At 46.1% G+C, this 23,635-nt stretch overlaps 1 protein-coding gene and 1 long non-coding RNA gene across 5 annotated transcripts in view; both read right to left on the bottom strand.

The window, feature by feature from the left end:
* Positions 1-1,157: 1,157 nt before the first annotated feature.
* Positions 1,158-15,467, bottom strand: LOC146891116 (uncharacterized). 2 transcript variants are annotated; one of them, XR_014998085.2, is made up of 4 exons: positions 15,274-15,467; positions 15,070-15,144; positions 5,293-13,409; positions 1,158-2,473 (listed from the first exon to the last, which is right to left on the bottom strand). It is a non-coding gene; the product is annotated as an uncharacterized LOC146891116 (long non-coding RNA). The 2 variants fall into 2 exon arrangements; XR_014998084.2 differs by having other exon boundaries at positions 1,158-5,415; positions 5,903-13,409.
* A 1,099-nt stretch (positions 15,468-16,566) lies between these two features.
* The window catches only part of Baalc (BAALC binder of MAP3K1 and KLF4), a 58,231-nt gene continuing 51,162 nt past the window's right edge, over positions 16,567-23,635 (bottom strand). The window contains exons 3-5 of one of the 3 annotated variants that reach the window (XR_015735585.1): positions 20,453-20,607; positions 19,293-19,376; positions 16,567-18,754 (exon numbers count right to left, since the gene is read on the bottom strand). Coding sequence is in view for 1 of the 3 variants with exons in the window: in XM_087898736.1 (XP_087754862.1) it covers positions 18,644-18,754 (111 nt within the window). In the remaining 2 variants the exon portion in view is untranslated. The remainder of the gene's footprint in view (positions 18,755-19,292; positions 19,377-20,452; positions 20,608-23,635) is intronic. The other 2 variants (XR_015735584.1, XM_087898736.1) reach the window with 2 other exon arrangements.

The raw sequence follows: 23,635 nt of genomic DNA, 5'->3' as shown, positions 1-23,635 counted from the left end.
GAGCAATCAACCCAAACAGATCTCCCGCAACAGAGATGTCTATGGTGACATTTCATGGTTTGATTTTTTTCCCTTTCCTTCCTGGATTTTGCAAATCTGTGACCTTATAGTGGGGAGTATCTTCTCCCGCTCTGTCTTAATGATGAAAGAATTTCTTTAGTCTTAAATCAAAATTCAAAAGCAATGGTGTTGAAGTTGAATCTTTGGTGTATGTGAGAGAGTTGGTAGATCACCGTTTTCTGGACTGTGTATAGATTTCTCAGCATGCCGGAATCTGTGTCTCTGGTCTCCATATGGCTCAGGAGAGTTCACTGTGTCTGACTGAGCTCATGTCCGTGATTCTCTTAGGTAAGGTGGCTTGTACTGGGGTCAGGGTGGGGTTCCTGAGAACACAAACCCGTCACCATGCACTTCAAGCTTGTCGGTTTCCATCTGTGAGAAGAACACATTTGCTGTCGTTAGGGGTGGGGTTAGGGAAGCTCATTGCTCTGATCAGAGGGGGATGAGGTCATGGCTCTGCCACCTGCGGCAATTCCTCAGGAATGTATTGATAGCTGTGAACTGCTGAGGTGTGTGGGGCATCTTTGCCCAGACATGCCTTGCCCTCGCAGGAAGCCTCTGCGTGGCCTTCCTTTCCTCAGCATGTCCTGACATCTTTCCCTCTGCTCTACTTCTTCTCAAAGGTTGTGGTACAGTTCCCTGTCGACAAGTTCATCAGATTCCAGAGAAAGATAAAAGATGGTTTTCCTTGCTTTGGCAGAAAGATATTTAATAATATGTGAACATTTGAAAACTAAGCTCTTGAGACTGGAGAAACCGCTCAGCGGGTAGAGCACTGGCTGCTCCTCCAGAGGGACCCAGGTTTGTTCCCAGCACCCATACAGTGGCTACAATCATCTGTGACTTCAGTTCCCGGGGATCCAACACACTTTTCTGGCCTCTTCTGGTAATAGTCATACATTTGGTGCATAGGCATCACACACACACACACACACACACACACAGAAATTAATGAAAAGTAAGAGCTCACAATCCTAGAGAGTCAGAGGGGTTCTTCCAGCAAGAAGCCCACCATCAGATGAAGGTCCTAACCTTGTACTCTGTCATGAGCGCCCCAAGCTAGAAACATAGATGAACACATTTGTGTCTGTTTACAATGTCAGATTTTATTGAATAACAATGAATTCACATCTGAGACAATAGAAAATAAAAAAAAAAGTGGGGGTAGGGTGGGGTATGGGGAAGTAGTGTTCTTTCAACAATTCCAGCCATCAGGTGGCCACTCCAGAAATCCTGACTTCAACTTTACTTGCCAGGCTGTAGTCATGTGGCCGCAGAACATCAAGATATCCAGGAACACGTGACATACAGCTGACATAGATAGGATCTATGCTCCGTTAGCAGGGAGAAAAGGAGAAAGCACATATGGCAGAAAATACCCAGCAGGCTGTGTGATGCCTTTAAAGAACCCAAGTCAAAGTTGACACCACAAATCTAAATTTTCCATGCAAAGCAAGTTCTTGCCCTGGTGAGATAAACAACCTTTGGACTAAGTTTGGAAAAGGGAGGGGCAGGAAGAAGGAAGGCAGGACATGGATGGATGCTATGGGTCCCCAGGCAGATTGCTGTACTAGATTTATCACCAGATCCTCGAGAAAGGAAATAGAAACCTCAGACATGATGTGGCTGTCCTTCTGTATATGTGTTGCTTTTATTGGATAATGAATAAAGTTGTTTCAGCCAATGGCTTAGCAGAGTCAAGTCAGGCAGGAAATCCAAACAGATAGAGAGAAAGAGTAGGCAGAGTCAGGGAGATGCCATGTAGCTGCCAAAAGAGAAAGATGTCCCAGAACCTTACCAGTAGGCCACAGCCTCGTGGTGATACAAATAATAGAAATAGGTTAATTTCAGATGTAAGAGTTAGTTAATAAGAAGTCCGAGCTAAGAGACCAAGGAGTGTTGTAGTTAATATAGCTTCCGTGTGGTTTTGGGTCTGGGCGTCTAGGAACGAATGAGCAGTATCCATTTACACAGACAAACTGAAGGAACCCCAACGGAGAGAAGGCCCCTGTTCTCTGCTAACTATCCAGGAGGTGATAAGCCTCATAACACTTCCTCAGACCTACCTGGTCAGGCCACAGAATAGACCCAGTAGCTTTTCTGGTAGGCAGAACCCAAGCCAGCGCACACTCCCTCAAGTCTTACACTAGTCTGGGAGAGCATCAGAGGGCCCCAAGCCTTTCCTTATCCATTGGGGTGGGCCTCGAAGGGCATTGAGAGAGGTTGAGATTCAGGGTGACCTTCGTGGACGGATTCCCAGGGACCAGATGGAGCACTCAGATGTCCTAGAACATCCCTGCCGGGATGATGAACAGCTTCAGGAAGCCAGCAAGGACAGGTTCTGCCCCCACCAGTGCTGTGGCTCTATTACCATTAGCCTTGGGTTACAGCAGACAGAGGTAGAGCGGGAGCCCTGCACAGAAGAGAAAAATTTACAAACTACTGCTTTACACAAAATAAAGTAGCAGAGAAGAACAGAGCCTGGTTTCAACAAGGTCCAGAACAGCAAACCAAAATAAGATGCTTTTCTTTACAAACTGACCTCCTTCAAGTATTTATGGCTTTTCTTCTTTCTCCTCCTCCTCTCCCTGGGTTTCACTATTGGCCAACCTTAACTCATACTTGAACCTGTAGTCTTCAGCCTCCCATAATTACCGACAGTTGTAACCCCAAATTCTACTTCCTAAGGAAGGGGTAGTCCTTCAGACATGGTTAAGTAAATTAAATTTCCCGAGAGTGGGGTCTAGCATAGGGCATGCCTTTATTTCTTGCAAGTCTGTAGGTGATTTTATTATTGCTTTTGATAGACATGGATTTAGCTTGCAATAGAAAGATAGATTCCAAAAGAAATGCAGCAAAGGTGTTTATATTCTGTCCACAAGAATGTCCTCCTCTGTTCGAAGACCCCTTACCTCTCTTTTTGATGCTCACGAGCTATAATTTTATATTTATAGTATTGATTTTTAAAGCTGGTTCTTTGATACCAAAGATAATCCCTGATAACACAGGAGCCGCATGACCTATGTTTTCCACATTAGGCTTGATTTGTTTAATTTGTTTTATTCAACTCCACAAATAATATAATACCACTCACAAGAAGATAAAAATCACTCAAATAATAATTTAAAACTCCAAATAAAACTTAAATACAAAGAAAAATCAGAACAAGGATCATTTTTTAAAAAAAAGCCAATGCATAAGAGAGAGGAACATGAGTTGACAACTGTTTCCTGTTTGCGGTCCCAAAGAGCTAACAAAAAGGGAGGCACAACGAGTCACAGAACCAGAAAGGGAAGCAGCCTGCGTCCTTGGGAGGTGTGCATTTTGTCCTTGCACCAAATTCTCAAAGACATTCTGCAATTTAAAGCTTCAAAGGGTCTCCGAGTTACCAAATGGACAAAGTTGCTCGCGAGTCACTTGGACTTTAAACCAAATCTGAGGAAACAATACTTAAAATTCAGTGAGCAGTTGCTTAGGTTGGTATTTCTCTTAAAAATATTAATAGAAATGTCCTTCTTAGCAATGCTTAGAAATGAATACATTTCAGTTATAGACTATAGTCAAGATGATTTGGGGAAGTCTCAATTCCAAGTACTCTGTTTGTCCATTGTCAGACTATGGGTACAGGGGAGTTTCCTGGCTTCGGGGTTATAAAACACAGTAGCTGTAAGAGATAACATTTTGAAGTATTAATTAATAGTCCTTGTTATTTACATGTGGTCATGTAGAGATGAGTTTTAAGCATTGTTTTAGGAAATACTTGGATAATTATCTCCTGGTTTAAGAGAAGTTTGTTGGGAAGAGAAAGATGTCTCTAAAACAACTTGTACTGAAGGTTAACACAGGTGACTAGTTTTGGGGGGAGAGAGGAAGAGCAGCCTGGCCCACAGTGGCTCGGGGTCACCAGCCCCTGCTAAGAACCAGATTCCATCCCAAGTACTTCCATACTGGGCAAACAACTCAAGACACATGGCCCTCGGATTTCAAGCATCAGTCGCTGCCTTGGCAGGTTCCCTGGGTACCCAGCAGCAGCACCTCACGCTCCCATCAGATCTGTGACAGCTCTGTCATCTCATCTCATGGTCAAGGAAGCTGCATCCTAACAAGATTGCTATGCAGCTAGCTAGGAACGGGGTAATTGGACTTTGAATAGATACATCCCTCTCCCAAGTTCTTAGACCATACTATGCACACAAAATACGCGTTTATATCAAATAGCTTTTATGAGAAAATGTTAACCTGCTATCTCTGTGTGTATGGATGGGGGGGGCAGGGGTGTTGTTAGCCAAACTGAATGGCGCTATCAGGCTAAATGGCCCAGGTTCCCTGAGAGCTGTGTGGACTTTTTTCCTCTCTTTATATAGTGCTTATATCTATATCCTTGAAGGGGGTGAGAAAGCCTTGTGACTGTGAGTCACTATCTGTGTGAGGCTAGCCTTTCTTCTTCAGTGCTAAGAGCAAAAAGAAACCTGACCCAAAAATCACCAACTGTCAGGCTCTAGGCTCAGCTGGTTGCCAGCTGTTTCCCTCAGATCCTCACAGAGCAGGGACAGCGACCAGCCCACATCAGCTGGCTGACCTTCCCAGTGGATCCTTCCTTTCTTCTCTCCAGGCAGGAAAGCCATAGTCCTCTGCCCTTCTGCATTTCCTGTGCCTACTGCCCTCAGCCTGTCCAGGGGCTTCTCTGGCACCAGATTTATCTCCAGAGACGGTTCTGTGAGCCCTCTAAGGTGTAAAATAACGTGTGACTCATGTTCTCACGCAGGCCTTGCTCTCTCCTGATGACCCGAATACCGTCTTCCCTGGCAGCTTTCATCCCGAGACGCTGACAGTCCAACCTGGGACTGTCTCCATCGGTAGACAGAAAGACAGACCCATCTAGCCCTTCCTCTGTAGCCAGAGAAGAGACGGAATATCTTAGATAAGTTATAGTTTGTTGAAATGAAAGAATTTAAGTTTGATTATTCTTCAGGACCTTTCTGAGTATTGCTGTAGAGAATGGACAAGTTGTAAAGATCTCATGTAGTCACCATTAGAGAACCAGCAACTAAAGTGTGTGGAACAGAACAGCCACATAAGTTACAGCGTCTAAAAATACCTTAGAAAAGTTCTGAATACTCACTGTATAGATTCTGTAGTATATGCCATAGCTTTAGCTAAACCATATTATAAGAGATGGTTCTGTGGTTAAGAGTACATCTGTTCTTGCAGAGGATCTGAATCTGCACCCACCTTGGGCAGCTCAGAACTGCCTGTAATGCCTCCTCCAGGGATCTGATGCCCTCTTCTGGTCTCCATGGATACCTGCACTCAGTGTGCATACACCCCACACACATAATTAAAACTGAAACAAATCTTTGGAAAATAAAGCATATTAATGTCCTTAGGAACTGCGTTTTACATTTCCCTATGATTAAACATGAGAGAAAATTGCAGTGTGACCCCGTGCCCTTTTCTATCCAGGCCTGCCTTCTAGTCTGTTCTAAGTAGGAGGTCTGTGGAGCCTGTCCCCTTCCTCAGAAGAATGCCAGTCTCTGGTGTCTCTATCTCCTATCAAAGGGAAGGGCAAGCACAAACACTTGCTGCATGCCTGCCCTGTACCTGGCAGCTTCATGTTTTATATATGCCAGCTCCTTGTCCTGGCTTTGACCTGAGCCCTTTCATCTCTAGCCCACCCTCTGTTTCACGGGGAGGAGGGTGTAGACTTGAAGTCAGTAGGTAATTCATTCCCAGTCACATGAGTAGTAGTTGGTCGGGCCAGGGTTTGAGCAGACATCGGGCCAGCTCCAAAGCCGGGGTTATTTCTTCTCACTCAGAGCCCCTCCCCTGGAGTTTTGCTTACGTTATTTGCTGCCGTCTTTGGGGATGTGATCAGTGTCCAGTGTCTGCTCCAACAAGGATGTAAGGAGGAGACAGCAGAGGGTCAGCCGGTTCTCCCTGGGTCACTTCAGTTGTAACTGACTGCGAGGGCTTGAATCATGGCATGGTGTTCCTCCCAAACTCACACTGAAAGTTAATCTCCACAGATGTGAAGTACGTGATACAGGATTTAAAGGAGTGGAGTTCGGAGGCAGGTTTTTAAAATCCTTGCCTTCTAAACTAAAGCAACTCAGAAACTAAGGATCCTCAAGGAAGGGAGCCTGGCTCCCCTGCCCCGCTCCCCACCCCCACCTGGGGGTGTGCGGAACAGGGTGGGGCCTGGGAAATGCCATCACCTCCTGACCTTCCTGTAGCTGGTCTGTCCTCTGGCTAGTTCTGTGGCTGCCAGACTCCTTCCTGTGGGAGGACTGAGCCAGGACAGGACAGAACAGACAGTCAGTCAGAGGCACAAGAGAGATTGATGGTATTTACCTATGAGAGAGAAGGGAAAATCCCCCTAGGTTTGTATTCCCAAATGACAAATGCCCCTCCCTTACTGTCTCAACATGACCACAATGGCTCAGCCACAATTAGCTTTGCAAAGTAAGATGAGGTGTGACTTTTTAAATTATTTTTTCATATTTATTTTTATTTTATGTGCATTGGTGTTTTGCCTACATGTCTGTTGGTGTGAGGGTGTCAGATCTTGGAGTTACAAATAGTTGTGAGCTGTCATGTGGGTGCTGGGAATTGAACCCTGGTCTTCAGGAAGAGCAGTCAGTGCTCTTAACAGCTGAGCCATCTCTTCAGCCCCTGGAGAGTGACTTTTTTTTTAAAAAAGAAAGTATCTCTGTATTTTTCTATAATGAGCATGTATTTTGAAAACTTTTACTTCCTTAGAAATTGATGCAGAGAACTGCCAGTCACTCTGGAGCTAAGCCTCAGGAAGACCCATGGAAAGGAACTGTCTCTGAAAACAAAGCTGTGTAATTTGTATCTGATTAGTGCTTATTAGTACTTTAACAAAAATTTTACATTAAGCAATATGCAATTGGCTTTCTGCATCTATAGATTTAACCAACCAGAAATCTAATGTATTTTAGGCATAGGGACTGGAGAGATGGCTCAGTGGTTAAGAGCGCTGGTTGTTCTTCCAGAGGTCGAGTTCAATTCCCAGCACCCACATGGTGGCTCACAACCATCTGTGTTGAGATCCGGTACCCTCTTCTCTTGTGCAGGGATTTATGCAGACAGAACACTGTATACATAATAAATAAATAAATAAATCTTTTAAAAATTGCCAATAAATAAATGATCCCTTTCTCTGACCCCAGATGGAGATGCTGCTGTTTTTAAGGACAAGATGTCAGAAGGAACTCTGTCTTCAGCCGTCGAAAGGGACAGTTTGCCTGGCTTGTCTCTGAGGCTGTCTCACTCTGTCTCTAGGGTGTAGGATCCTGCATCTTATCTCTCCCAGGACCCGTCACTGATTCCTGGGATACTTAAGCCTTCTGGCTGAGGCACAGATTCATGGGGCTTCAGAGAGCTGGCTCTATTTCTCAGAACACCTACCTACCTGTGAGGAGGTCAGGTGACCTGCGACCCTCCAGTGCTATCTGATTGTGTCCAGGAATTTGATACTTCGGGCTAGTCAACTGGCTCACAACTTCTAAGTACTTCCTGTGACATTATGCAAGGCAGGTGACAATTCCCACCATAGTTTGGGGACTATCATCTCGCAAGTCTGAGACTGTGGTGTATGCGCATACATTGCTTGGCATTTAGGATGCATGTGGTCAATGCGTAGTGTTGCCTTGACCCCGTCTATATATGGTGGGGTTTTCTAAAAATTTAGTTTGACTCCTTCAAGGCATGTCTCTGTAGTCTGGAATGATCGAATATCTGTGCTTATGTTTGCTTTTTTTGTTGATTTCTTATTGTCTTTACCATGTTATACTTCAGCTCTCTATGGCAGTCAAGGTTGGAACTCTGTTCAAGTCTTCTATATGTCCCTAGTCCCTAAAATACCTGGTAAGGGCTTGGTTAATGAACAAATGAGTGGACAGAGTCCAAAGAAAGCTTTTAGGCCATAAACCCTGCTAATGCTTTATATCTCATAAGGACCCTCAACCTAAGAAGAACTTGTTGAACATAAAAAATTTTCAACATAGTGTTTCCTATGGGACATGGCTTTCCTACACAATTTATGGTAAGGAGGTGAGGTTTTCTAATTGCTTAGTAGACAGAGATAAGGTCTTCTGTAACACAGATCCATGGATTTTACATGCACTATGTAGAAAGAGAGGCGGGGCATGAGATAGACAGGGAGAGTACAGGTAATAAAGAGAATAAAAGAGGCTTTACTGAAGATTGAAGTAGCTTTGGAGCTACCCAGTAGCAGTGGAGGAAAAGATGGTCCAGGGTCGTAGTGCCTGGCCCAGAACACGGGATGGGTGCTGAGAAGGCGGCGGGCGGCATTGAAGGGGACTAGTGGTGGTTCCAAATGTGTGCAGGTCTGGTGGGAGCTGCAGAGACCCGGGGTGTGTGTGTGTGTGTGTGTGTGTGTGTGTGTGAAAACTGCCGTGTTGAGAACTTGGTTAATTCAAGCACTGAGAACTGCAAAAAACAAAGGGAAGGGTGAGGTTTGGTTAGTTTGCTGGTTAGGTTTTCTTTTTGTCGACTTGACACAAGCTAAGGTTGTCCAGGAAGAAGAACCTCGATAAGACAATGCCTCCATCCAGATTGTCTGTAGGGCATTTTTTGATTAATGATTATTGTAGGTGGGCCCAGCCCATGGGAGTGGTGCCACCCTGGGCAGGTTGTCCAGAATTTTATGAGAAAGCAGGCTGAGTAAGCTATGGAGAACAAGCCAGTAAGCAGCATCCATCATGGCTTCTGCTTCAGGATCTGACTTCCTTTTAAAGAGACCTGAGAGTTCTAGGCTGAAATAAGCCCTTTCCTCCCAAGGTACTTCTGGTCATGGTGTTTGCCACAGCGACCGAAACCCTAAGGCAGTTAGTGTATACTGAGCATTTCCAGTTTCTAGATGAGGCAAGGGAGGTTCAGATATTGAAAGTGGCAGAGCAAGATCGTATCTCTTTGTTCTCAGGGGAACGCTCCCACCACGCCCCACTCCTTGCCTGTGCTGCAGCTGCCCTGAGCAGGGCTGGATTTAGCTGCTGAGAGGGAAGAGGCAGGTAGGGGTCCCAAAGGAGAGGAAGTCAGACTCCCCTTCATATTACGCTCGCCACTGAACTGCTTCCACAAGCAAACAATTTCAGACGTTAGGGGAAGCTCTCACTTCCGCAGGAGGACTCCTGAAAGGACCTGCTTGACACCCCACATCACCTACCCCAGGCACAGAAGTGACCGGAGGTGCTGGAATGAGCCCGACTTTGAAGCAGTCACGGAGCCAGCTAGCAGCTATCTGTGAGTCTGAAACTCGAGGGCAGCCAGGACAGCGACGCATTTGCTTTACATAAAGATAACTTTGTCAGCAGTGTGGCACCCAAATTAGGCATAGGTGAGTGGGAGAGACAGACGGGACTTTCGCAGAAACCTGGGAGCTAAGGTGGTGGTTGGGAGACACAAGGACAGAATGCAGATATAAGAGACATTTGGAACCTCGAAACAAGACCCAAGAACAGAAGAGACCGCAGAGGTTCCTCCAGGGTTTGTGTTAGACAGTTTGGAGGATGCATGAGCTCCTGTCCATGTGTAGCATCCTGATGAGTATGAGGAAGATGATGGGAGCAGAGAAGGAAGAGAACAGCAAACAGTAAGGAAGGATATGTAGTCTAGGCTACAGTCTAGGAAGAAAATGGTACAGTGGAGAATGGAGGGAGAGCTAGCCAGGGAAGTTGGGGTGATGCTGAACTCAGTTTGGGGCATCTTATTCCTTCCATCTCGTCTTCTACCCGGTTCCTGCCATAGTGACTTGGATTATTACCTCCATCTTGAGGGTTCCCAGTGTGGAATGATAGGAAAGATGGTTTTTCCTGTCCTGCAGCAGGGAAACACAGCAACTCCTTCTGTAATGTCCTCTCAGAGAAAGCTAAATCTTCACAATGATTGTATCTCATGGACATAGAAAAAAGTAAACAGGATGGGGAAAACGTCTTCCTTTGAAGATGAGAATAATGCCATTCATTGTGATTACTTCTACTAAATCTGCTGTCACCAGCAGAGAAGGTGGTTGGTCTTAGAAAGGGGTAACCAAGGTGTCTTTGTTTGCCTAGGACTCTCATGGTGTTAGTAATGAAAGCTCGGCCATCCTACCTTCTCTATGCCGTCTTTCCAAGAGTTAGATTTGTGTTCTAATCTTTATTCCACGACGGATTAAGTAAAACCACGTGACATAGCATCTCTGAGCAGAGTTTCCCACACAAAATGAGGAAGGAAAAGTGTATTCCATGGATATTCTGAAATGAGCTCAGGCAGTCCCACGGATTTAAATATCACACAATATAAAATATTGTCTTTAGGCCTGATCACCCCTTTAATGTCTGAGCTGCAAACTTAGATTCCCACCTGCCCCCTTTCCATCTCTGCTCAAATGTCTGATAAGCATCCAGTGTCTTAATGTCCAAACAAAACTCTTGAGCTCCCCGTCCCAAACCTGTCCTTCCTATGTATCTACTCTTTCCCCAGCTGCTGACACTATTAACCATCTGACAGTTTTTACCAAAAATCCAGGAACTTGCTTTGATTTCTTCTGTCTCTATACAAATTTCAGGCAGAATCAAAAAGTTCTGTAGACTCTAGAACATCTCAGATCCATTTGACAGCACTTCCAGTAGTAGCCAGAAGGACCTTTTCCAAACAAAACCTACCTCTCCGTCGTGGCACATGAAATGCTCCAGCTACGACCTCTGCCTTATCCTCCCATCCCTTCCCAGCCCTTGTCTCTCACCATCAAATCCATGTCCAGTGTCTTTGCATTTGTTCTGGTCTGGACTGCTTTCTTCGCGGGTTCTTGGTCCCTTTCGTCCCTTTTCCTCTTGCTCACTCGGGTTTCATCTCAAATCCTCCTTTGGCAGAGGCCTGTTGTATCACCCACTGGGTGCTGGGGTGTCCACTGAGAGCTAAGCAGTAGCCATTTGGACTGCAGCTGTGAGGACAGACAGGGAGGGTCACAGGCTTCAGCTGAGGTGGCAGATGTGATGCAGATCACTAGGCTGCAGGCAAAGAAGGGGGTCTTATTCTTCCCACCAACAAGAAAACTTCCTTCATCTAGGTCCCCTGGAGTCAGTGCTTCTGTCCATGGCTGAGTCCATGTGCCTAGTGTAATTCTGTATTGAGGAAGAGGTGCTTAGCTTAACATGATTGCAGTGATATATTATTTATATTTTAATAAATAAAGCTTGCCTGAAGATCAGAACACAAAACAGCCACGCAAGTCAGCCAGGTGGTGGTGGCACACACCTTTAATCCAGCAGTCACACTAGTTAGCCATACAGGCTGGGTGGTGTGGTGCACACCTTTAATCCCAGCAGTCACACTAGTTAGCCATACAGGCTGGGTGGTGGTGGTGCACACCTTTAATCCCAGCAGTCACACTAGTTAGCCATACAGGCTGGGTGGTGGTGGTGCACACCCTTCATGCCAGCACTAAAGAGGAATATAAGGCGAATCAGACAGGAACTCGCTCTCTTTTCAGTTCGAAGATTTCATAGAGGTAAGAGCTCGTAGTGGCTTGGCTGTTTTGCTTTCCTGATTGTCAGGTTGAACTCCTGTATCTGTCTCTGGGTTTTGCTTTTCATGCTAAAACACATTTTGTGCCCTTCAAGAACAAAGCGCTTAAAGGGAGAGCCAGCTTTCCGGACATGTTCCTCTGAGAGCTGGAACATCCATGACGAAACTGAGTTCAGCACAAAGTCTTGTCTTCATCCCGACATGCTGAGAAACACCAACGCTGAGCACTTTGTCTGTAGCCCTACTAAGTGCCCCCCAAACCAGGAGGTGCTGTGAGCCCCACTGTGTACACAGGCAAACCAGAATACAGAGAGCTGAAACGGTTTACGCATGGCCGCAAAGGAAGGTGGTGAGGCCCCTTCAAACCCCAGAGACTGACTCAAGATGTCCTCATGGTGGCTTGTTTGACTGAGTTAGTCTCAGGCTGCCCAGGCTGGTATTGAACAGATTGACTCAAATGATCCTCCTGCCTCACCCTCTAAGTGATTTCACTGCAGTCTGCATTTCATTTCTCCTTGGAGGACCCACCTAGCTCAGGCTTCCCCTTCCTCTGCGATGACAGCTCCATAAGGCTTAGATTCACAATGAACCTGAGGTGCCCCCCGGATTTATTAGTGTTACCATCAGAGGACTAAGGCCCCGGCACAACTCAGAGGACTGCTGGGCTCTGCTGCTCAGGAGAGTCAAGAGAATCGAAGGTCAAATTCTGCAGGCTTGGACGTGAGCTGCCATACTTCCTCCCTGATTAGCCCTGGCAAGCTGTAAGTGTTGCAAGGGTGACGCTATCAAAGAGCTGTGAAACCGCTCGCCTTTCCCCAAGACAGACAGGCAATGGACCTCTCCTGAGCCCAGTAGACAGACCAGACCATAGCTTTCTACAGACAGGCAGACGTAAGTTCAAAGCCCAGCTCTGTGGCTTCCTCACCATTTGGTTCTGGGAGCCTTTCAGTATGTTTCCTCGTATGTAAAGCGGGGTTGGTAAGGCTTACCTGGGCAGGGTGTTGATGGAGCAGAGATAACGTGTGCAAGGCGCCTAGAACGGTACCTGACATCAGAGCGATCATTATCCCGTGGCAGGAGCCGTATTATCTACATTTGTTATCTCACTTAATCCTACAATACACCCTCAAAAGATGATGTTACTCCACTGAAGGGAAGGAGTCTCAGGAGCTCCGTCATGCGCCCCAGGACACACAGCTGGAGACTTCAAGCTGGGACCTGTCTTCTGCTAGGGAAACTTGTGTCATCTCGGCTTTTCACAGGCCCTCTGGCTACCTCTTTGCTTCTCAGGTCATCCAGCAGTCGCTTTGTCTATTAAAACATAAGGAGACAACCTTCGGATAATTAAATAAAATTTAAAAGGCAAACAAAATTTCAGCTATCTTTTCAGCATGTGACAAAGTTACAGAAAGGGCTGTGGAGTCTTCATAGGAGGTAGTGTGTGATACACACGTTCACATAGGGAGGTTCCAAGGGCAGAACGAGTTCAAAGGGCAAATAAGTTTGTCAAAAGCAAGTATAAGCGGTTATCAAATTTGGTCCGACTCTGCTCTGTTGTGTGGATCGCAAAATCCTGGTCCCGCCGTTTATCTTAGCAAGCGGTTTTCTGTTGTCACGGGTGTCTTGTTTTAGCGCCAGGTGCCTTTAAACACGATGCATGCTTGTTCCCTCCGTTGTCACTGCTTCTAATATTCTACAGACTTGTTCTACTCCAGCCCGTCTCACGAACTCGCGGGGCTACCGACTTCCGCCAAGGCATTTCTGGGGGGATTCTTTCCACGGCATTTCTTGTGTCTCTAAAGTAAAACAGAACACTTACCTGTTTGTTTTGCCATAAAATCAACTTGCTGTGGTGCCGTACTCAAGCAAAACATTTAGAGTTTCCAGGAAGCCAAGGGAGGCACACTGACAACCGAAGACTTTTCTGATATTCTGAGCATGCACAGGAGAAAGTGGCAGAAGAAACCAAGTCCTTGAAATCTATGGTGTGACAGGAGAAAGAACGGTGCTCATCTTGAAGCCTGCAGCTCCAGCAGTGTACCTGCCCCGGAGACCAATCAGAGGAGCATGCAATAAAGGGTGTCTTGTTAAACTCGCTGCCTGCTGGGTAACTGGAATGAACACATCAGGGGAAAATTCTAGGAGCTCACACAAAATTCCTGTCTTAGCATTACCCACCTAAAGCTGAGTGGCTTCCAGAATCAGTCGTTTAGGGAAGGATGCTGGGATGGGCAAGGAAGTGACTGAGCATCCATAGCAGTAATGTCCTGGAAGGGGTTAGAGAAAGCCCTCCAGCCAAGGAAGGCCGGTGGCCGACCAGTTGGCAGATCCCTGGGGAGCTCAAAGGGTTAAGGGAAGTAGATGGCGCAGCATTTCCCGTGGAGCTGTGTCCCCCTGTCCCCTTACTCTTACTGCTTTGAATCCGGGTTCCAAAAGACTGAGAAGTGGCCCATACACCCAAATTCTGGAAATATCCAAGTATTTTTCTAGGGTGTTGTACCAGCTCACTAAGGATGCCTTCACTGAGTCCCACAGCCCTGGTGACCTAACAGGACACTGTTGTTCTCATAACCAGGTCTTAATGTCCGAGACTGGGGGAACCTTGGTCTGTATGTGGACATCATCCTCTGGCATCTCACAGGGGTTCCCCCTCCATGTGTCTGTGTGTCCTGACCTCTCCTTTGTAGAAGGACCAAGGTTACATTAGGTTAGGGCCCACCCCATGACCTCATTTGTCTCTGTGGGCTCTTTAAACACCCATCTCCAAATAAAGTCATACTCTGGACACTCTGGTTTAGGACGTCGGCATGGGAGTTTGGAGGGTGTGCAGTTCAGTCCACAACACCTAGAGTTCAAAACGGAATTGTTGAAAGATGTAGGCATTTCCTGTTTTAATAACTTGGCCAAATTGTCACGGGAGAGTCATGGAGCCTGCGGCCACAAAGATGTCAGATTGGCAGAAGGATTGAGCTAACGACACTCTAGAAAATGTTCCAAGAGGAAAGCTCTGGCTATTTTCCCTCCTGAGAGCCAGAGATAAAGCCCAGGGAAGCAGTTTTCTCTATACTGATGCAAAGAACCCTCCTATCTTCCGAGACAGGGCCAGGAGAGGGCTGTACAAAGAATCTCATTAAAGTAATGTTTCATGGAGAACCGAGGAGGGGATTAGTTGTGAAGAAGAGGCCAGCGGGGGTGGAAAAGGGATCCAAGAGATTGGGCGGGGGGATAAGATCAAAACGCAGTCTATATTTATGGAAAAGTTTCAATGTGCTAGAAATTGGAAATAAAACAGACATGGCCCCTGACTTTGTGGAGCTAATATAGTAGAAACAAAAGCAGCAAATAGGTGATTGCAATAATTTCCTATTTCTGGCACAGTAAAGATTTTTAGTAAATATAGTATATGAAAGTGAGCAAATTTATAATTTTAGCTCTTGGGTCATATTTGTAATTTACCTCCTCGGGAAATGTTCCAAAATTAGCTGCTTCTCAGACTTGTGGAAAGGATGAGAGAATCTGCATTTGAATGACCTTAAAAGAACAAGAAAAGCAGGTATTGGAGTAGGGGTTGCAAAGTCGTACACCTCAGCCACACACAAACTCAAAGTTATGATGTGTAAGTCACATGAGTCACGGTGGGACCCTCACCATCGGACTCACCAGTTATAGCTCATGTAGACTTGAGGTTCAGAAATCTTGGCGCCCAGGGACTCAGCGGCAGAGACCTTCCGGTTCTTCTAAAGAAGATGAAATTTTCTCTGCCAATTTAAATTAGGTTTGCTGATGAATCACAGCCGGCAAGAGCAGATTAAATGAAGCAAACACATATTTCATGGTGACACACAGTCAAGTATGTACAGCTCAAGGCTCAGGGAGGCTGCATGGAACCAGGATCCCGGGCTAATGTGTTACTCGGTGGCCTAACTTCCACTTCCAAGGCCACCTGACAGCCCAGGGGACCAACACTGCTCCAGCTCTTACCTCCATATTCTAAGCAGCAGGCAGAAAGGGAGACTTACAAGTGCCATCTTTACTCTAAACGGGCATCCTGGTAGCTGAGAAGGAGAGAATGTGCATGGTGCTCCCGATGAGGGATGCCTGCTGGAGCACGTCCATGGGATTCCAGAATTTGTACAGAATGACAGCTGAATAAACCCTTCACCAGATGTCTGCAGCAGAGCCCCTCCTTAGGAACCCTGCTCAGAGAGTAGATACGGAGGGGAGGTATTTCTGTGACATTGGGGAGTGGCCACAATGGCGCTTAGTAGATCTTCAACACAGCACAATTAGGACTGGGTGCCCGCAGCACTGTGGAGATGGGCAACTGGAGGAGCAGTCTGCCAACGCCACACGCCATGAGTTCAGGGCATTGGCAGCAACCTAGGGAACCCTCACCTCCCACTCTTCTCTACGTAATATAGTATGTGTATGCATTAGGCAGTTATTACAAGAAGTACACTTTCTGACTTCCCTCAACTATCAATTTGCTTTCCGACCTTAATGCAGAGTGCCTTCTCATGCCAGGTCAGGCTCACCCTGTCCAGAAGGCTGTGGTGAGCTCAGGCTAGACCCGGCTTTCTAATTTTGGCCCTCTCCAATCATCCCATGTCCTCATAAGCTGGGTATGGCTCAGTTTCAGGAGACGCGACAGCTCCCCCTCTAAATGACTGAGTCTTACGGCTAGGCTGGACATTCTGAGACAGGCACCAGGAATGGACGGGAAAGCACTGACCTTGTGGTTGGCTTTCCTGTTTGGCACCCCAGGCAATGCCTATAAACACCTCTGCAGGTGTAATGGAGCTGGTGGCATTCCCCTTTCCCCCTAATGCACGAGGCTGTTTGAAGGACGCACAGAGAGATCACTTCTGTAAAACACCTTTGTTTAAAAGAAAAATCCTACGCAGCTGCGCATACAGACTTAAGCTTCCAGTAAAGAGTCCGTAACAACCCACACATGTTTGAAATTAATGACTTTATTGACACAAACTCCGAAATGGAAAATGTTATCCAATAGGATAGTAAGAATCAGTTCCCGTCTTAAAAATTGCCAGATGGAAATCTCAACGCCGTGGCCAGATCATCGGCCCTCCCTGCAGCCCTTCTTCTCTGAAGCGAGGATGCTATTATATGCAGAGGCAACTTTTGCAGATGGTAAATTCCAAACAACGTGCATCAGTGAACCCAGGCAAACACAGAGTCGGGAGGAGAAGCTGGCCTCAGCCCGTGGCTGACAGCTCATCAGCTGGGGAAGCAGCATGTCAAAACACAGCGCGCATGCCCTGGAGAGCAAGCCCTTGAGATCACAGGATGGCACCGCTGCCAACCTGGTGGCAGGACGCCTGCCGAGCAGTGCCACAAGGACACGGGAGTCACGGGGCTTGCTTCTGTTTTATCAGTTAAATTGTCAGAACATGAAGTTCCCTAAAAGCCCTTTGACAAGGAGTCAAGATGAGAGAGGTTTGGGTAAACTGTGGGGTATACAGCAAAGGCATGGTCAGAGATCAGGAAAACACCTACACTTGTGATTGACAGAGTTACCTTTAACCAAAGCTGAGACTCCATTGCCGTAATTGGTCCTGTGCGGTAGGGTCCAATTCGGTCTCTTGAGTATCAAGCTCACCCACAGAGTCAGAAGGTGGTGTCGTGACTGCCCAGACTCCAAATTCTCCCACATCTGTTACCGTAGCTGGCACAAGGTTGGCAGTGAATGTTTAATACTAACTAAGATGCAATCTACCGTTCTACCCGGTTGGAGAAATAATACCGGAGAAAGGAGTGGACACCCTCATTTTAGTCTGCCGAGGCTACTTCTCTTGGCCTGCGCCATATAAACACGTCAGCAGGCTGCTACGGCTGCTGATGTGCAGTTTGTTGGTACAGTTTAATGCGTCTCAGACTACTCCTTGCCTAAGCCCAAGCACGTTAACAGGCCTCTCAAACTCATGCTACGTTATCCTTTGCAGGAAGATGTATTTCAAAATGCTAGACAAAATATTCCTCTCCAAACATCATTTCACTTGGCTGCCTGTTGTCATATGTCAACATGAATATACGTCAACCAGGTTCTGGCTTCCAAAACCAACTATTTTGCAGAAACCTTAGTCCTTGGGGCTGTATGCAGAAAAGTCACGGGGGCATCACGTGCCCCACCCTGTCTTCCTAAGTCACTTCCCTCCCATGAGCGGTATCCAGTCTTGGATTACAACTGTGCGTGACCTGACTGGAGGTCATGAGAATAAAAGGGAACCAGAAAGCTATGAGGAAAAGCCACATGTAACTAGATCCCAGAGGGCCAGCAGGTTAGATGCGATGGCCACAGACATTGCCATATTCTGATTTGGAGGCCAGTGTCCAGATGCCAGCCTGGGAGGCCTTTCCAGGTACAAGATGAGCCGGTGTGACTGTCCTGGACACCTCTCACAGATACTCTGCGGGCCCTGGTGACGTCGACGTGTGCCACTGGGATCGATCTATCTCAAACTGAGTTTTTCTGTTTTTTTTTTTTTTTTGGGGGGGTTTTCTGTTTCTGGGTTAGAGTTGGATGAGAGCCAACTCCACGGTGGAAACAGTAGGTTTTGTGATAGCTGTTCTTACAAAGGAGGAAAGAAGGGGCCTGTGGAAGACCACACGCTGTGTGCGAGCTTCACACTACCTGGTGATCCTCGCCCCAGGAAATTCACTCCTCTTTGTCTGTGTCACTCACAGACCCAATTTCACCATGGCTACCATGGCTAACCAGGCTGCAGAAGCTGCAACGGGGAAAAACAAACCACATTTTTGGCAGCTTCAGAACATATTTCAGAACTTTTCCATACTTTCTTTTTCTTTTTTTTTTCTTTTTTTTTTTTTTTTTTGCACGTGATAAGCAGGAAGCTGAGAAGGTCCTCACAGCACGGGTGGCTGTGTGTTGCCTGGTCAAGCCACCGCTACAGATATGCAGAGGCAGCCATGTTTAGCAAGCGACACTTCTTTCTTAAGATTCTTGATTAGGCTCCACAAAGAGTTCATCTGCTCCTACATCCAGGCACTGCTAATCGATGCAGTTCTTTGGGATTCTTTTACTTCTGTCCATCTGTCGGATATTCTCTGTAACGTTAATAGTGACTTCTTTTGCAGACATTCTCTTGGCATCCCTTTTAGCCTGTGAAAAAGGTCGAAAACAGTGAATTCAGTTCCTGGCAAATACCCAGAGTTCATCCCATTTGTCTCGAGGTGACGCAGACAGGAAGGGGACTCACACATGTAAGGCCCTCTTCAGAGACTTTTCTTAATTAAAAATTTCAATGCTCCATAAAAGCATAAACATTGCACTCAAAAATGGGGGGTAACATGCAATGCCTTGGTACATGGTCATTCTCAGAGGTTTCTCTGTTGACTCTCAAGCTAGGGCAGGGCCTGGGTAAGATATGCCCATGAAACACAGGTGAATGAATGAATTCACTGGGATTAAAGGGAAGTAAGAACATTGTCATAGTTGGTCTTAGTGGCATGGTTAACGTTTTGAGATTCAGGGTCAGATTTGGCTCAAACACAGGCTATGTAGTTCCACGGGGCAGACATTTCAAACTTCACCAGTTTGGAACTTCCTTGTCTGTGAAGTAGGGGGTAATATTATCTACCTCATATGACTTTTGTAAGCATTAAATAAGGTAACACATGTATAACATCTGGAACAGTACCTGTTATTAAATAAAGAGAAATCACAAAACAGAATTGTCTAGTTTTAGGTGAAGACAGATCCCCGATGAAAGTCCAGAATTAACCTTAAATACAAAAGCATTAACTAAACTGTAGGTTTTTCAACATGTTCCCATCTCCCCACACTTCTCACAAAGTGAAAGCAAGTTTGATTGGGGAGCAGATCCCAGGAAATGGCAGTGAGTGCAAAATGACCCTACAAGTCGTTTGTCACTGACTTTCATTCCAGGGAGGATCTTCTGGACAGCGGCAGCTGGGGGACAGGGAACAGCCAGCAAAGAGCCTCTAGCTGCCCTTGCAGGGGTGACCTCAGCTTCGGGGAGCCACCTCATCTAAGCTTGTGCCCTTCTCGAGGCTGTTTAATGTCGGAGGAAAGAGATACAAACACCAGATCATCACAGCCCAAGCCAGCCCAGCTCTGGCAAGCCGTTTGTTCCCAGAGCCCCCAACAACGGTCAGCATCCCTCCACCTGCTCCTATTTCCAGCTCTCCCTTCCCCATCACATCCTATTGGCACTTCCTGATGAATACCCCGTATGATGACAGGTCACATCTGCTTCCTGACACACAGTCTCAGACCCTGCAGGAACAGCGTAACAACCTGAGAGTCTCCCCACACGGGGTGTGATTCCATGTGACTAGTCACCCATTTTCCATACCACATGGGTCCTCAACACAAGCCATCCATGTCAGCTGAAGTACATCCAAGAAATGGTGGATTCTTGCAGCACTGGAACAAACACACCATTCTATTGGGTTCTATCTGTAAATGATAGCTAAGGCTCTCTCATAAGTAGCAAGAAACCCGTGTGCTTCTGATACTTCTGGTGTCTTCCGCTGGACCTTCTCAGAAGATGCATGCAGCTCCCAGTTGCTGAGTCCTGGAAGCTAATGAATCATCACCTTTTTGGTTTGGTTTGGTTTTTACAAAACGTTATCCTCACCTGATTGGTGCCAATACACTAGAGGTGCCAGAGAGGTTACACCTTATTCCCGGGGATAAAGAAATTCTAGCCCTCTTGCGTCACAGAACAACAAATACAATGTCACGTATACCCCACAGCTCCTAGCAGAATCAAAGCGAGATTGTACTACATCTGCTCAACAGAACTCATGTACTTGCTGAACCTGAAACTCTTACCTGACCTGCTTCCTTGCTACGATGTAGGCATCAATCAGTTTCTTGAGGAAGAATTATAATCTTGGGCTCTGCTTCTAGGGAGCCAGACTTAAAATAATTGTTTTGGTAACTCCAGTGTTCAAGGACAGCTTCGGTTCTTTCATCTTTAATCTTACCTACCAATTTTAAAAGACCAAATTCATTATCTCTATTGTGATATCCCCAGTGTCTAGCACAGTACTGAGACAGAGCAAGCCCCCAGTTTAACTTTGGCTGGTTGGATGACTGGATGGATGGTGGATGATTTGATAAGTGGATGGATGGATGGATAGATGGATGGGTGGGTGAATGGATGGATGGATAGATGGATGATGGATGGGTGGGTGAATGGATGGGTAAGTGGGTAGATGGATGGGTAGGTAGATGGATGGTGGATGGGTGGGTGGCTAGATGGATGGTAGACAGATGAATGGGTGGGTAGACGGATGGAAGGGTGGATATATGGATGGTAGATGGATGGGTGGGTGGGTAGTTGGTGTATTATGTATGGGTGGGTAGATAGATGGGTGAACACACTGCCCCATTGATGCACCCTTGCTTTAATAACCAGTAGTGGATACAATTTAGAGTTCTGCCTTATGTTTTTCTTTCAAGCCTAAACTAACACCATAACTAGCAAAGATTTTTATGGGTTTATTTTTTTCCCAGAAGCATAGAACTTGGTCTCTTGAACTTTAAATTAGATATGCCTGGTTATAATCTATCATCTATCTATCTGTCTGTCTATCTATCTATCTATCTATCTATCTATCTATCTATCTATCATTTATGTACCTATCAAGCATCTATCTATATTTATCATCTATCAGTTTACCTATTACATTCTATTATCTACCTACCTACCTACCTACCTAAATACCTATCATCTAGCTAGCGAGCTATCATTATCTATATATGTATCTATTTATCCATTCTTGAAGCATTCTTCTTAAGAAGTTGCTCCATCTTCCACCTCACATTGAACTTCTCCTTGAACACACCTACTAACTACACACGACTTTGTGTAGAAAACAAAACAAAACAATGAGAGTGTCCCAAAGAAAGGCCCGGTGATGGTGAGGCCCATCTGTCTGACTTTCACAGGTTGTTGGTACATAGAAGCTTTAAAAGTCATCAGGGAATAGGAGACAGAGGCTGTACTTGAAATGAGCCAGACTGACAGAAACATTTCTCTCTGATTGGTGGGAGGCAAGAGAGCCTTTTGAGAATAATTCACGAAGGTTGATTATGAATTATTCACAGAAAGTGAAAGCCCTGTTCTATTGCAGTCGTTTATTTGTGTGTGTGTGTGTGTGTGTGTGTGTGTGTGTGTGTACACATGTGTGCACGCGTGTGAGCCTGGTAGGGACCAGAGGTCAGCTTTGTGAGTCTTCATTAGTTTCCATCTTAGTTTTTCAGACAGGTTCTTTCACAGAAAGGGAGGGCTCACTATTTCAGCGGTTTCCCTAGCAAGACCAAGAGTTCACTTGTCTCCTCTGTTTGTCCCCTGCCCCAAACCCTGAGGTTACAAGCACAGGCTGCCATGCCAAAATTTCTATGTGTGCTGGGGATCCAATCTCAGGTTCTTACACCTGTACAGCAAGCATTTTACCCTCTCAGCTTCCCCTGGCCCCACTTCAGCCTGTGTTTAAGTTTTAATACTCGGAGCAAAAATTAAGGATAAGGATTATTCATAATTTCTAAGTTGGAACAAAGAGCTGAAGACTACAAAATGGTTTTTCTCACAGCAGCTCCGGAGTACAGATGACTGAGTTCTGAAGATAGTGAGGAAGCTTGTTAAGTGAGTATAGCAGCAGTCTGTAGAAGAGCAGACACACAGAACACACGCTACAGTCTGTAGAATGCGCACACAGAACATACACCATCAGTCTGTAGAACAGACACACAGAACACATACTACAGTCTGTAGAATGCGCACACAGAACATACACCATCAGTCTGTAGAATGCGCACACAGAGCACAGGCCTTGCCACCACCTGAGGTCACACGATACGTTGCATTAACTTGTTAATTAACAAGTTAATTGCATTAACTTGTGTCTCAGTCATTCACCTGAGAAACAAGGACACGATGTCTGCTTTCCAGATGTTTGAGAACCTTAAATGTGTTGCTTCCAATAAGTGGACCAACTTCCAGTTTGCTCGTGAATGACTCACTTTAAAATTAAAAGGCTCGTGGTCTGGAAACCTCCTCCGGCCCTAGCAGTCCAGTCACTCCAGTGGTGGCTATTGTCATTAATGTCCCTTGAAAAGGTATGGTGAACACACCAACTGCTACTTTATCTGTTCGGCGGAAGCCGAGGACCACTGCAGCAGCGACTAAGTGGTAAAAGTCATCCTGAAAGAGACAGGCCGGTGGATAATAGACACGCTAGGGTTTGATGCCAATAAGGCATGTAGCAAGTTTCCAGCTATGACAAATCCATTTTCAAATAATTACTGAATTAAGTTTAGCAGACCAGTTAGAATTGACCACTTTCCCCTGCTTCTGATTTACATTAATTATTTATTGGTTCATTCATTTGTGGGTGGTCAAGGGTGGGAACCCATGATACAGTGCTTCTGTGGACACTTGAGGAAGTTGGGGGTCTTCTTCTGCTATGTGGGCCCTGGACATGGAAAGTCAGATAAGGCTGGAGAGCAAGTGCCTTTACCCTCTGAAGCCACCTCACCAGCGCAGAAAAAGACATTTCTTGCAATATTTTAAAGACTATTTGGAGGCTGAGACATCAGCCCGGGAAAGTGCCAAAGCTTTCATTCCGGTGAGGACATCACGTTGGTAACTACTGCAGTCTAGTTACAGCTTGGAAGCTTTAGAGTCTCCCATCGGCTCAAAGGTTTGGTCCCCTGCTGGTAGTGCTGTTTGGGAATGTCCTTGAACTTTCAGGAGAGGCTGTGTCCTGAGAGGAGGTGTCTTACTGGGGGAAGGACTTCAGATTTCAGAGCTCAGCCCTAGTTCTGTCTGTTCCCCGCCTCCAGACCGTGGACAGGGTACCACCAGCCACCTGGGGTTTCTGTCATCCTGCCGGCACCGCCATGGTGATCGTGTCCCTCAAACTGTGAGCTGACACAATCTCTTCAAACTCCGAGCCCAAATTAGCCCGCCCTTCTCTCACTTGCTTTTGTCAGATATTTTGCAGCAGC

Source organism: Myodes glareolus, chromosome 19, assembly GCF_982192425.1.
Source record: "Myodes glareolus chromosome 19, mMyoGla1.1, whole genome shotgun sequence".
Classification (NCBI taxonomy): domain Eukaryota; kingdom Metazoa; phylum Chordata; class Mammalia; order Rodentia; family Cricetidae; genus Myodes; species Myodes glareolus.
Note: the sequence above shows the minus strand (reverse complement) of the source record. Positions and strands in the feature narration are given on the sequence as shown.